General features: G+C 42.4%; 1 protein-coding gene across 1 annotated transcript in view; it reads right to left on the reverse strand.

Moving 5' to 3' along the window:
* The window catches only part of LOC146776314 (IST1 homolog), a 159,104-nt gene that overhangs the window by 87,026 nt on the left and 56,014 nt on the right, over positions 1 to 16,064 (reverse strand). Inside the window, exon 2 of the mRNA XM_085639972.1 lies at positions 6,289 to 6,388. Within this exon, the coding sequence (XP_085496098.1) occupies positions 6,289 to 6,376 (88 nt within the window). The 5' untranslated portion in view covers positions 6,377 to 6,388. The remainder of the gene's footprint in view (positions 1 to 6,288; positions 6,389 to 16,064) is intronic.

Here is a 16,064-nt window from a genome sequence, read left to right on the forward strand (position 1 = left end):
TCATCACCCAAAGAGATGAGAGCGAAAGCTGGGCCTTGTGACAGGAGGGGTGGTTTGAAGATGGCACCTGCCACCAGGCGGTGAAGCGGAGGCATGGCTGTGCGCCCCATAGTGAGAATCATTGGCCTGGAGAGAAGAGTGGGTCCTCATAGGGAGTGTCATCGGCCTGTAGAGAAGCATGGATCCTCTCTACCCCCAGGAACCAGTTTGGCTGGACTGTCATGCCACCTGGAAGTGTGGGGCAGCATTAGGTGAGGGGAGGCACAAGCAGCCTGCCTGGTGATGCATTCACAGGTAAAAGATGTTGAGAACAGAGGCTTTGGTGGATGATTGAGGGCCTGCAAGACTTGCAAATTATGAAAATTATAGGTGGAGGGTGATTCAACGGCATCTTGGCCCCAGCGGGATGCGAACTGTTCTGCGGAGGGTGCACGAGCAACACATGGGGACACTCAAAGGAATACTTTATAAAGCATATGTGGGGCTCATGCCTGCACTGCAGAACACTGCAACATCCTAACTTGGAACTCCTTTGGGAATCTAAAGATTGCTCCTGGGTGACTGTGATGGCCCAGAGATGTGCTTGATGCCTGCTGCCACAGGTGCACATCTGTGTGTGACTCAAGGGGAATGAAGCTGTTGCCAGGAATGACACTGAAGAAAGAGGCACAGACATATGCTGTACTTCTTCAAGAACACTGCAAAGCTAAGTAATCAGTACATCGGAGCCCCTCCAACTATGGTTTTGGCGAGAGTTGACTCACGAATATCACCCAAAACGCTCATCAGAGTAAACCTGATGGAAGGAATGGCAGACCTGAAGGGGTTCCAGAACATCTAACAGGATCTGAACAAGTGCCTGCCAGAACTTCAACACGACTTGGACGCCAAACTAGAAATCTTCTGAAAACTTGATTATTACTTCCTGTGGAATCAATACTGGAGATGGAAGTGAAGTTAGAGAAACAGACTAAGGTTGTGAGTTTCAGAGAGGGTATTTGGGCACACTGAGGAACACTGCTGACATGGACCCACTGAGATGTGGTTAACTCAAAAGCTGCTGTTTGAGAGAGAATATCAACACATGTTGGCATCTCTGAAGTCTGTGTAAAAATGACATGTGAATTTCTCATTAAATCTCAAGTGATAAAAATATAATTTTACAGTTTTTTTTTCTAAACTGAAACAGGAGCCATCTTTTTTATATCTCATGCATAGTCAGGATTTGGCCAAAGTGAATTACAATTTAAACTTGGCTTCTCTTTAAATGAATATACACATTTATATTAAACTCCGATTAGAAACTAGATGTTGCAACCAATGATTAAGAGCACATCTATAAGAAGGGATATGGCATTTGAAACCCCGTTTTCGATGCTCTTATTAGCTAAAGAGTTCATTTCTAAAACATACAAACTTCTCTGAGAATCCACACCCACCCCTCAGGCAACATCTAAAACAAAGTGGAAGAATATCTTACACAGTGCACAATTGATTCCTACGTCGGATTGTTGACATGGCCATGGTCCGGACTGCGCCATAATACGCATTCTCTGGTCCTGCCCTGCGCTCAAGACTTTCTGGGATGGGGTTGATCGCCTTATACGAGACATGCTTGGCTATACTGCTCCCCTCCAACCTTCGCTGGCGATTCCCAGGGATTACCAACTCTCATCTCGCACAAATTCCACTGGTTTGCCTCCATTTTGTCAGCAGCCAAACTTTGCATATCTGTCGGGGGCCAATGTTCCAACTCAGGAGGACTGGGGGGAGAGCGTGGCACTGAAGCTGCACATGAACGTTTGATCTATCGGTTGAACGACCATGAACACATACTTACTGACATATGGGGCCCCTGTATTCATGAATGAGTATAATAGTCTAATTTCCAGACTGCCAACTTTTTCTTGAGTGCAGGCCGACACTGCTTCTGCTTTTGACAAGTCACACACTTTCTTAGACTTGTAAATGAGATGTCTACTGGTTTATTAGGTCTCTCCTAGCGTCGCAGCGCATTAGCTGCTCGCTTGGCGAGACTATTGTCGGCGATTTTTTTTTTCAGAAGGGGGACCGGAGATGTCACGCGCCCGGAAAGGTGATGTGCACATGTACGGCTCGTGGTGTTTTGTCTCAAATGATTTCAGCTGCTGCTTGTTTGTTCCTGCACATGCTCTGTTTGTGCCCCCTGATTACGTGGTGTGGACAACGTCTTTATTGCTGTTTTCCTTGCCTCCCCTCCACTGCCCTTGTGCCTGCATGGTTTCACGACATGCTTTTGCATAGCTTTTTCTCATTTATTTTCTAGTTCACTCAGTTGGACCCCTGCCCTGGACACAGCAGCTCTTTATGTCTTCCCTGCCACGAACCTTTCAAAAGTTCCTCGTTTGTTTGTTTTCCCTCCCCTGCCACACACGTTTCAAAAGTCCCTTGTTTCCTATTTCTTTATATGCTTGAAGCGGCCGCCCGCCCGTGCCGTTGACGCAATTGTAACAAAAGTAATGAAAATGAAAGTAAATGGCGAGCGGCCACTTTCAACATGTAAAGAAATAGGAAACAAGTGTTTATCTATTTCTTTACTTTTTATGAAACTTATGTACTTGATACAATCTAAGGCTGGGCGGCCAAATGAGGGCACGTTGTAACGAAGGTTACTGGACAACTTTAAGTTCCCCACTCGAACAAAGCATTGTTTTAGGATGCCCATTTGTTTCAGCTGAAATTAACTATTTACAACTCCCAGAATGCATCAGGCTGCTGAATGAGAACCTAAGACATGAAAACACTGACGTCATTGAGTCACATAGTTTTCTCAGTTTTACACCGGAGTCCGAAGGGATTAGGACTTCAACATGGACTTTGCAGTTAGTTAAAGATCAGATATTGAAAGCAATCCATGAAACGAATAAACCGTGAAAATTGTGTATTTGTTAGCAAAAGAGGACCAGATGACCGAGGTCAAAAGAGTCACCTTCGGCCGTTCCAGGATTTTTACGCATTAGCACCCCAAGACTTGTGTTGGGCCACTACTCAAACTTGAAATTGTATAAACTCTGAGTCTCAAACTCCTCAGTGACCATGGCTAATAGCCAGAATTAGCGGAAGTCGATAACCCGCTTGATATGGGGTCAGGTGGTAACTGCATCATTGTTGCACAGGCAACTGATCACTGTGAACACAAGTGCAATATTGCATAAAGTTTTGCATTTTTTAATATGACAAAAAATCTGCATATATTAAAATACAAAGCGCTACGAGCTAAGTGACAATGGCACAATACCTCTTGATAGTCTTGGAAAGAGGATGGGGGTGGTCTTAACTAATGGGCCACATTGGTGACCTTCTTCAGTGGAGAGGGAGCAAAAGCTGAAGTTATTTTATTTATTCGTGGAACAGCTTAATTCAGAAACACTGCACCCAGGAGAAGAGACAGAGGCAAAATTAATAGTTGCAGGATGTGTGGCTCTTCGACTGACGGTAAAGTTAGTGAACGCTTCCTGGTTCCTGCTCAAAATAGGCATAGCTCAGGTACAGTCACCAAGAGGAAAATGTAATATAGGTCTAGTTTGAAGGCTGCAGGTTTCGAGGAGGCATGCACTTTAAAATAGATTAGATGTATTTATTTTTAAACTCTCTTTTAGTAGCCTGGAATTGCCATGCTTTTATTGTGCATTGTATTATACAGCGCTTACTACTCCTACTTTGTGTTTGTGGAAGATTCTAGAAGGACTCACTACTTTACCACAAGTCCGTGCAAATTCTATGGTAGTGCTTGCATTGGACATTCTGAGTTCTTTCTATAGTACTGAGGTGCTTTCTTTGTGTTTTCCGCTTTTTCGATATTATGTTTAAAATGAAAAAGCGTCCCCCCCACCCCCCTCATATTACTAACCTTGGCCTAGATTGAATTTTTGTGACGGTCAATAAAAAGCGCAGTAAAGTTTTGTTTTTTTGTATGGTGCTGCAAGCCACCAGATAGGTTCAGTAATTTCGCTACAGCACTTAGTAGTGCTTAACAGAACATATTTTTTTTTTTTACTGAATGAAGGTACTAGAACGTGTCTTTTACTGCTATCTAACTTTAAAATTAGCCAGACACTCTTTACTTGGTACATATATAAAGTATACATAGCAACTCTACTTATGCAGGAATGGACGACCAAATTGTGCATCAAAAAACGCATTACTTAAAGTTTGAGGAATTGGCGTTGCATTACTATTTGCAACGCCAATAGCGCAACCCTTCACTAATGCGAGACCTAATGCATTGCAAATGCTTGTTTTCTATGGGAGAAGAAGACACTACTGACTTTCCATTTATTCGTTCAAAGAGCGACAACCTAGGGCCCATCCACATATTTTTACACACTGGCCGTAGACCTACAGTTTAGCATTCTGTTACACATATTTTAATGACTTTATATCACTTGGCTCTTCTATACCCTTTCCTTTTGATATGATTCATTAGAGATTTGTCATCATTCTCTTTCTCATAGGTCATTTCTGGTATTAATGGGCGGCACACTCTGGTATTGTCAGATTAGTCGGCTGCAGGCAGCCAGCCAATCTGACATGCGCACTGGCAGGGGGTGGAAGTAACAGTGCAATTGCACTAATCAGCCCTGCCCCTTGCCCTCGCTCTGTAACAGCGCGAGCCTGGAACACATTTTAATTAAATGGTACTTATCACCATTTTATTATTAATGTGGGTGCATGCTGCACTCACAGCAGGTGAGCCGCCGCTGCCTTCAAAGGAAGAACTTCAGCACGGAATGGGAAGTTCTATGGTGAGATATTCAGAACTCTGTCTCTGTAGAAACTATTCAATGTAGAAATAGTACTACATCCCAGATACAGTGCCTCATACGTTCCCAGTCGCTAGCTTAAACTGTTGGAGGAGCTGTCAACAGAAGCGTGACTTGTTGCACATTTAGTGAACCTTTCCGAAGCTCACAAGGGACTGGCAGAAAATCAAAGGGCCATCAACGCCATAGTGGGGTATCCCCTGACCAAGGCTACAGCCTTGTAATTGCTGGGGCTCAGACCTCCTGGATGTTCCATGATGACCTACCTGGACAGGTATGTTATTTGACAATGTCTACAGTCTACTAAATTAGCTATCACTGCATGTTGGAAAGAGCAGAAGTTTCCATCCCTAGTTCAGTGGCACACTAGGCTTTGGAACATCTTGATGATGGAATGGCCTACTGCCAATGTGAAGGGTGAACATCCCATGTTTGAATCAGTCTGGAAACCACAGTTAGATGATATGATGTGTTATCACCCCTCCTGAGTACTATAACTTCACCTGAAAACCTCGGAACTGGATTAGATGACATTCAGGAAGGGCAGTGGGCTTCTTATGCAGAACTGTGAGAATGGAGGCCTGGATGAAGGTTGAGGGTGGGCAGCTTAAGGAAATGATGCACTGCCCTAGCTCTGGTCAGAGATCTGACTTACGATCTTGTGTCGGAAGGGGAAACAGAGGCTTTCTTTCATCGGTATAGGGCAGTTAGTTTTACGCACAAAATATTGCAATGAAATTGTATTGCAGGCGAGATCAGATATAAGATACGATGTCCATGGAATGATTGTATACAATGGAATAGCACAAAACAAATACAGTTAAACCAGTCCCAGAGGTTGCAGTGATGGTATGAGGGGGGGTTCAGGTTTACTGCTCATCTCCCTTTTTGTTGCGAGTTGTCTCTTAGCAGATAGCAACACATGATAACACTGTCCATTTGAAAAGGTTTCTTGGAACAGGAGTGCAAGAATAAGACAATGGCCGGTGCCAATCGCTTGTTTGACCTCTAGGGTCGTGTTTCTTTGAGGTTCCAGCTATTGCTTTATTCACACCCTTACCAAAGGTCAGGTCGAGCACGGTGGGTATTTTTAGGATACAGCTTCTACGCTATAGCTCCTTCTTAACCATGCTGTGCTCTTTTCTGTAAACACCCACAACAGTGCTGACTTTGTTTTCATCACCTCTTCCTCTGTGTACAGCCCAAATACCCTTCTCACCCTTTCCATGCATCTCTAGCTCAACACATTGTTATCTGCACTTGAGCTCTTTGTACACATTATGTTCTACCCCTTCAAACTCTGTTCCTCCTCTACATGTCCCTCCCTTTGAAATCATCAGTTTACCTGCTCTTCCTCTTTGCACATCTTTCTTTGTGCAGCTTTGTACCTCTGAAGACCTTCATTGGTAGATACACTCACTCTCGGCACCTCTAGCTCCTTGTACCTGGTACTCAAGTCCACAACGAACCCACCATGGATACTCACTTTTCTTCTTCTCCAGTAGCTTTAGGCGGTTGATAGTGAGGCGCAAATTGACTCGCAGTCGCTCTGATTTGAACCCCGAGCCCGGCATAGTGTCCTCTTCCTGTGTGGAGAATTGATCATCCAATCAAATTAATTGTAACACAATTTGGATAGCAATTATCGCAATGCCTTGTGTATATAGAAATGTTCAGATATGGGTATCACAGTGAGGGACTTCACATGCACAGATTGTATGCCCTAACTCGTCAGAAGGCAGAAGCTTGTCCAGTCATATCTTTAAGCCTAGAAATAGCTTTAGGCATTTCACTAGCATAAAAAAAAACTCACACCCATAACCATACGTAGAGGGCCTTTGGATTAGCTGGTTTGTTAAATTGCTAGTCGCATTTTGCTTTCACGCATTTTACTCAAAGAATGAGATAATGGGCCGGTCCACTTCAGCCACTGGCTCTTGCCTTTTGAGTGATGGTATTTTGCTTGACTGCAAGTGCACATATAACTAAAAGGTAGTGCACTTTAGTGACAAGGGTGGTTGGTCAATCTCTCCTTTCATCTCTTGTTTATTTTAATTTCCATTTTTCTTTATTTTTTAAATACACATTTATTTAGTATATATGCCTTTAAAACAATGAATCTGGCCTTGGCAACCGTGCAATGTTTTCCCACGTATTTATTAGCTTTGGCACTGCTTGTATGTCTTTGCATTTTAGTAACACTAATAGTTTATTAGACCAAACGGTCCCTAATACAACAATTGCACATCATTAGTACAAACAATATCAACACCAACTGAGACATGGTTACACAGACGCCTAAAAGAACAAACATCACCTGATTATGTTCCTAGCAAAAGAGAGTGAATTTTTGAGGCAAAGGATTAAAAGCGTTGAAGTTCAAGTGCAGGATTTTCAGACTGAATTTTTATTTGAAAATGAAAAGTACTTTCCTTCGTTCTTATTGAAGTTGAGCGATATAAAGTTTATAAGAATCTCCTACTGGCTCCTAGCAGTAAAAGACAGGTTAAAAGAAGGTGTTAAATATTAAACTTGGTCCCTCTTGCACAATAATATCTATTATTATTTGTCTCAAGTCGAGTACTTATAAGTCTGGTTAGGTAATGGAAATGAGGCAAAGAATTGGATCAATCAATCTGTAGATTTATAGAGCACTTCTTATCATCCGCGAGGGCATCCAGACACTAGCAGGGTCCAGTTGATTAGCCGAATAGCCAGGTCTATGGATAAAATTCCGACCCGGGATACTTGGAAATCTCAAAAATGTTACCAGATGAGTTACAAGTGTGATTTACAGCAGTGGAGGTCAGGGGCAAGTGGAAGATATGTTCAAAGAGTTGCAGGAATTATAATCTGGACCGGGAGACATCCCACAGGCAGAGTTGGTGACAGTCTAAAAAGAGCAATATTGCAATAGAATGAAGAGATATTCAAATACCCCGGAGATTGATAAACAGTAAACTAGCTCACCATGTTAGGAAATTTTCAATGGTCCCGGTTCGGTGACAAGATTAATGTTATTATATTGGGAAGGGAATGTAGTGATTGGAACCAAAATTCCAAACATAATTAATTTTGGTCTCTGCACTTTTCACGACTAATAGGTTTCCGCTCCTTAATGGAGTTAGAAGGTTAGATTCCTGGCAGGAGTGCCTAGGGATATGGGGTTATTAATTTTAAGCCTCCTGCATTGGCAGTATGGTGGGTTTTTCCTAGGTGCATCAATACTTTCAATGTTGTATGGGCATATTTCTGTGGGAGTTGGACCAAAGACATATTTATTTGTCAATCTGTTTTTTTTTGTTTTTTTTTAAAGTGACGGCCTGTAACCAGTACCTGCTTTTCAGGGCTAGAGATAACAGATAATCACTCTCTATAGTCATGATCTTAATACCGCAAAGACACTCTGGAGACGCGAAGGTGCCAGACTTGTGTGCTTGTAACAGAGGAAACGTTGAGAGGTAGCCAGGGACCAAATCAAGGATTGTTTTGTGTGCCATGTGAAGCTCTTTAAACTCATTTCTTGGCTCCAGGGGCCTTTGATGGAGAGATAATATGGTCATCACATTTCAAGGTCCAAGGTAATTGGGAGGAAGGTCCGGGTACATGCCATGCTGGTAGGATGAAAAATTAGCAAGCAGTCACCCTGGTATAAAAGAACCCTTTACCTTGGTTGCAGTGCTTATTAGGGGTTAGAGATACTTTCCATGGACGAGATTCATTCGAAAAAAAAGGGACAGTCCACCGGAGTGGAGAGATCTGTTGTACCAATTCAAAAATAGCCCACAATAGCGTAATTTGGAAGACGTATTGAATGGAGGCTCCAAGTCAACTGCTGGTAAATGTGTATTTAAGAAATTGTTGATCCCTCTTTAAGTCTTGGACTCTTCTGAATAATTAGAGCTTAAAGGGGAGGTGTCAGATGAGCAGAGCGTTAAGGGAGTTTATAGAGAGCCAATGGAAGATTCCGAGGGCTAGCTTGGTATAGTGCAATTTGCTTTTTCTGAGAATATGTTAGCAGCTCTGTTCTGGGCTAGAGGTTTTTGGAAGAGACATTTTCCAATATGGATGCACCCTTGAAAGCAGAGACATTATCATACAAACGTATTAAAAATACTTTGTCGCTGAGTTTCTGATAAGCAACTTGGGAAACTTATTTCCCCGTCTTCAGTGGTCCTGTGCTCTGTCCTTGGTCTTGTTATGAATGTTCTCTGAAGTGTATGATGCTAGTTGGAATATGTGTGCTGTTCTGCAGAGGGCCTTTGGGTGCTTCAGGGGAGAGAGAGCAGAGTGAGGAAGAACAGGAGAGGATGTGGTCCGTCGGCTGCGCTGCCGACTTTGGTGCAGGAAACCAGGGCTCGAGCCTCGAGGTCGCGTCCGCATCCTGTAATTCTGGGCAAATCACTTAATCTCCCTGTGCCTGAATTTGTAATGTAAATATGGTGCTCATGTACAGCGCTCCAATACCTTCGGGTCGAGTTTGCGCTATATAAAAGATGCAACAAAAAAAAAAACAGCTCCCAGCGGGGTGCTACATCTATATATCTGGAACAAGTCCTAAGCCTATGGAATACATGGTCTTCAAGTAAACTCTTCTGCTTGGATACTTTTATTAATCAAGCCATAACCTATCCCAGTGTCTAAACTATAACGTGTTATAAGTGCATCTAAAGAAGGGCACCTTTTCAAAACCGTCACCCATGCAATTACTTGATCCAGATACCCTTAATGAATATCATTCAACAATGTATTAAATAGAAAATGTTTTATATGCTTCAAAACATTATATAAAAAGAAGCAATAAAAATGGAATACATAAAAAATAAAATTTCCTCAATGTGTACCTTCAGGCTCCTCTCTCCATACAACCCATTGTTCAGTCGGCTTTCTCCATTAAATCAGTATACCAGGCACAATGTCCTGCTTCAATTACAGATGTGTCATCTTTTTGTTATTTTTATTTACTCAAATATTTTCTTGTTAGACACTTCTAGTCATAATTATCTTGGAGTGGGCAGGTTCAATCTATGATCTTCTATCACTAAAGAATAAAAAGAAGGATGCATTCTAGCATCTTTATCTCATCAGCAATCAGGAAACATCCTGGATTATCCGGAGACCCCACCCCTTCCAGTTTCATAAATGAAGTCAACCCCTACACAGAGCATGCTCTCAGCATTTGAGGCTTGCATTAAATAAAGGTCCTTTGAGCTTGGAATGCTTGTCCATCCTGAACTTCTCATTGACATCCACAGGAGAAGACTAGATATTTGTTTCACCAACAACAGAGGTAAATCGAGGTCGGCCCTCAAGCTCTAGTGGAGGCACTGGGCCCATGTTCGACCTGCAAAAGACGAGTTGTATACTTGCCAACATACTCGAACTGAAAAAAAGGTAGGATGCTTTCAGATTTTACCAATTAGCATAGCGGACAGCAGGGGACCAATTACAGATTTAAACCAACAAACAAACCATGCTATGTTCTCAGTCAATAACTCCAGTACCTGCTGCAAGGTAGGCATCTGACATTATTCTTAGATCCAATTGGGAAAGAGCACACTTCAAAGTATAACCAGAGTTTCAAGAAGTCAGTTAAGATGTTTGGTTCTTTGTTCTTATTCTTGTGTTGGTATGTGTGTCAGCTGGGTACCGGGAGATTGTGCACCCATTCTTTTTGGGACTACTATAGGTACTAATCTGAGGTGTGCTGAACCTTTCCCCTTATCCCGTGCTTTCCACAGCGGTCTAGACTTTCATCTCATCTGAAGTTATTGCGTGAATTTCAGCAGGGCTCTCAAGTTTTCCAGGTCAATGCATGACTCTCAGGCAGTCCTGATGCTTTATTTTGAATTCTGGGATTAGTAGTCCGTTTGATCCCATTATAAAATAAGGACGGCTCATGGACAACCCTCCTGGAGCTGGAGGCACACACCCATGTGTAATTGTCCCAGTTAGTCACATGCAGTTAAGTGAACGCCTCCTCTATGTATGTGACCTGAGCTGAAGACCAGGTCAAACCGGCTCGGTTTTGCTTGGGTGTGTGTAGCTTTCTTCAGAGAAAAGGGAAGGGCCTGATAATGTAGTTTACACAGGGTGAGAGGTGCTCTGTGTTCAGGGAGCTGAAATACACATGCATGGGGGAAAATTGTGAGCCCTTTGGTGTTTACTTGACATATTTGAGAAGAGTTCGCACAGGGGCCTCCAATGTAATCATATGGTGCTCGCAGCAGGCATTAGAAAGCTGCGGGAATGTGAAGCCAAAGCGGTAGTCAGCAGAGCTTCTTAAAAACCGGTAGTCTACCGCCTAAGTGGGTAGTGTAATACTGCTGGGCGCTTCCCTCCCACTTAATTCTTCACCAGGGCAACCCAGCCAATGTGTCTAATTTGGGGGATTCATTGTCATATGTAACCCACATGGATTCATTTTTGTGACTGTAACCATATCCCAAAGGAAAACATTGGGTGCCACAGTCTTCCACGATAAATTACCGCCCCCCCCCCCATGACTTACGTTGCGACAGTAGAACGATTTGTCTGCTTTAATTCACATATTTGGTGGAAGATAGCAGATATATCTTCTGTTTTATGAGCTTGCTTTAGATCTAACATTACATTTTTCTCCTGTAATATTTTTGATTTTTGGATCCTTGTGACACCCTCACGTCCCTCAAGACTTTAAGTATGAATTTGTTATAGTTTTTGTGCAGTTCATATTTTTGTGCATTATTAACACTGTGCAGAACATGGATTTTTACTCTCGAATTTACATGTACAAACTGGCATGGTGCTATTTCATTTGAAACTAATTTGCTTTGACTTGTAAAAGTACAGTCTTCTGGCTTTTGCTAACTAGGCCTCAACGTCACCTTGTTCAAAACGGATGTCTCTTTCTGCATGTTCATTTTTCATCATTTCTGCAGCACACAGTCAAGCAGTTAGGTTTATTTCCATTGACCTTGTTCTTGCTGTTCTTGAAGAAAACTTTCCAACAAAGAAACAGTAATGTTGCTATTTTTCTGGTAGCTCCCTGTTCTGCATTCATTCACAACAGTCTGCTGTTGTTCTTGTAACTAGTTTGTTCTGCCATCTCTAATGACATTACCATGGAGCCAACAGAATCAATATTTATGTAGTGGGATAGTACTTAGATGGTAAGGCAATACGACGTTTATTAGAACTGTGCTCTGCTTTGCTGAAAGTTTAATTCTTTTGCTCACACCAGGATGATTTTGCAGAAACTAATGCTTTTCTGCGCAATATCACATTTGGCTAGTACTAAGCCAAGCCACAGCTGGGTCCTCTTGTATCTATCGCTATCAATGTCGTCTGTGAATTAGAGCAAATTTATGGTATTTGCGTAAGAATGTGTTGCAGACTGTGTTATACTATTAGATTAATTGTGGGTTTTAGTGATTATAGTGCATTTAGATGGGGTAGTTGAAGGTTGTATGCAGTTTATATTTATGTGCATTATTAACAATGTGCAGAACGTGGATTTACCCTCACGTTTACATGTACACACTGACATGTGGCGCTGTATTTGAAAGAAATTTGCAATGCTGTGTAAAAATTCATTATTTCATTTATGCTAACTAGGCCTCAGTTGGGCCTAAACACCATCTTGTTCAAAATGGGTGTTTCCTTCTGCATGTTCACAGTTCATCATTTCTCCACCACTTAGTCAGGTTGAGTTATGTTTGTTTATTTTCATCAACATTGTTCTTGGACAGAACTGTCCAGCATGGACACACTAATGCTGTTGTTTTTCAAGACCTTTCCGGTATCTCTCTGTACTGTGTACATTCACAATAATTTGCTATTGTTGTTGTAATGAGTTTGTCCTACCATCTCTGGATGACATTAGTATGGAGTGGGCAGAATCAATAGTCATGCAGTTGGATAGTACTTAGATGGTAAGGCAATATGATGTTTATTAGAACTGTGCTCTGATTTACTGAAAGTGTAATTCTTTTGTTCACACCAAAATGATTTTGCAGAAACTAATACTTTCCTATGCAGGAAACTGTATACAAACTTCAGGTTTTCAGGTTAAGCAGGAAGACTTTCTAGAGATGCTGCTGGATTTCTTATTGATTTTGCCGCCCATTGAGAATTAGGCTATTTCTTGATTTGGCTGATATGTCTGTATTCCCTATTACTGACAGAGCCTTCACAGCATTGATTCTTTATGCATCTGCATAATATAATTTTTGATTGTATCTTTTCAATTTTTTTTAAATATTACTTAAATCCCTTCCTCCAAAACCTCAGCCCGTAAATGGTTGATAGATGAAGGGTACATTTCACAAATCTAGGAAGTCCTGCTTGTATCTAAAATGAAGCACCCTGAGCCTCTGTCGAGGAAGGGAGCCTAGTCTGGTGAGCTCTCTGCTAGCCAATACAAAAGGTATCATGATCACCTACTTAATTAATCAGAGTTGACGTGGAAGGATAAAGGGCATTCCTGGCAGGCCTAAAAAAACTGTTCATCTGCTGAATATAGCCAGTCTAAAAGGAGTACAACATTATTTTTCTATATGTTCCGAAATTGTAGACACATCTTGGCTTCATATGCAAGACGTGGAAAGAACAGTAGATGCACAATTATGCCTCTGTGTGAAACTTAGAAGCTATTATCCCAACAGACCCCGGCCCATGAGAGAGTGTGCATACAAGCTGGGAACATCCCGAGCATGATATGGTTATCCCAGTTTTCCCAAACAACTAGCAGTTGTGAGGCGGATGACCTTCAAAAATGCCTGCATTGTCAGAGTCATCATGCCTCCTTCCTCAGGTTACACTTCTAGAAGTGGGCCTTCTTGGGCAGAAAAGCAGGCATTAAAGCAACTCTAGTTGAATTAAAGGACTGCCCATAACCAGTGGTCCTCATGCCACTTCCCTGCAGAATCTTGCCCACCTCACGTACTGAAAAAATCCTGCTCTCTTCTTCTACCATCTCACCCACAACCATGGTCATCAACGTATTAGCCCTGACCTCCGTCATGCCACATCAAGCTAACAACGAAAAAAAAAATGTGATCCAAAAGTCCCTGTCTGCTACCAACCTATCTCCATGAGCCCATTCTACACCAAAACTAACTGAAAGATCAATTACAATCCAGATCTCCAATTTTTTGTTTAAAAATACCCTGATCTCAAATCACAAAACAGGCTTACAAGTTACAGAGGAATGTTATCTACTCTGATCTACAGTATGAAGACCACAGACAAAAGAAATTGCTACAGAATCACTCATCCAACTCTCATACAGACCACAACCCTAAACTACTAAGGAGCGCCAATGGTCTCAGCTTTCTAAGCACCATGCTTGACTGGATCTTCTCTCACCTTTCCAATAGATGCAGCATTATCTCGCTCACATTGTATTCTTCAATTTGTTTCAGCATCAGCGCCAAATAAAGCTGTATCATCTCTCCACTCCTCTTTAATGCATACTTCAGCCCCTTACCACACCACATCAGATCTTTCAATAATATGTTACAGCTATGAAGATACACCCACATTACCCTCAAACGAAAAATCCCAGTACACTTATTTGGCCTAGATCAATGACTCCAGGCCATTAACCAATAGACCACATCGCTATGCTACTCAACCAACACAGCAGTGGTCTATACCTCTGTGCCATACTCAACCTATTACGCAGACTACACAGAACGCAGAATGTGGCGCCATAAAACTATTACACCCGAGCGACCACATCACTATCTAGCCCTTCAAGCTCGCCAGTTGTAACTCACATCCAGAAGTACTTCTCCCAAACCTCTCTGCTTTGCTCTAGGTAGCTTTCATGCCACCAGACCATCCATCTTATTAAAGCTTTGGTGATAAAGCTACTTCAGGACTCTACTCTCAAGATTAGCCCCCTTTTTGTTCACACTACCCTTCAAAAACCATCACTTTGGTGGTAATTCTTTCTCTTTTCAGACAGCCAAGCTCTGAAACTCCCTGCCAGCAAAGATGATTAAGAATTCCATGTGATCCTGCATGTTAAAGGTGGTAAAGACAAGTCTGTTCCAAATAGATGAATTGATTACCCCACCCAGACACAGCAACACCAATGCTACAGCATAGTTAAGTGCAGCAATAAGGTTCCCACAAAACGTTTGGTGCACCCATCCAGGCTCAACGCATAACATCATTCTCTTCCTCCACTGACTTCTCTTCATACCAACACACTCACTGCCCTTGCAATGGAGGGATTAACTGCATAATGATGGTAATTGTAAGTAATACACTGGATTATTGTTTGGGGTGGGTGACTATGCACCTCAGGACAGGGTCAGATTGGTAAAGCGGGCATTCGGGCGAGGGACCAGTATCAGAGTTGCAGCTGCGAGCTGTTTTTTGGCCAGCGTGCTAGGCGAATTGGGCTGTTTCCGTGCTCTTTAGGTGTCCCAAAGGTCCAGTGGGGGCCTGAGCGGCCTTTCCAAGGCAGATAGACCTCTCTTACCTCCCTTTTACCAATTGGGCGGAGGTGTCATTCCCAGTCTCTCGCTGGGCCAGCCCATTAATGTATGCAGATTGAGCAGGGGCAGGGGGCCTGAGTAGAAGTCTATTCAGATGTGGTTCAGCAGCGTGAAATAATCCATGCACAAAAGAGTCCCCACAACATTTGCATTTTTTCTGATCTCAGCAAAGTTAAGAAAACATGACTCTTTTAGGGAACTGCACCCCCCCCCCCCCCCCTTCATAATACTGAGTTTTGCAAAAAAGCGCAATCCATAATTGTGGGCAACTTTTTTAGGGTGCTCGGGCCAATTGTTTATCCCAATCCAACCCCGCTCAAGGAACAATAACAACCCTTTTCAGAGGGAATCCTCAAAGTTACTCAATTAACCGGAGCTCATCCACCTGGTAGCTACGGCACACAGGCTTAACTTCGGATAATGTATAAAGTATTTAAGCAGTACCAAAATAGCAATAAAGTGAAAATACTAAATGTTAATATTGATGTCAATGTACACAATGATAAGTGTATGTACAAAACCGAAATAGAATCCCGGTTGTTGAAATTCCCCTATATGACCTCTCCATCATCCCAGAGTCAGAAATACGTGTGTCAGGCAAGCTTAGCGCCCTAGGCCTGAGGCTACTAATTGACAGATCACAGGTGGGGTGGCACGTAGCCAGCAGGACAAATGTGCGAACGGAAAAAACTCAGATTAGTCCCACAGATAGGCAACAACACCACAATGGTCCTGGGAAATTGGCCCCAATAAAAAGCACATGGCCGGAGGG

The sequence above is a fragment of the Triturus cristatus genome, chromosome 12 (assembly GCF_964204655.1).
Source record: "Triturus cristatus chromosome 12, aTriCri1.1, whole genome shotgun sequence".
Taxonomy (NCBI): Eukaryota; Metazoa; Chordata; class Amphibia; order Caudata; family Salamandridae; genus Triturus; species Triturus cristatus.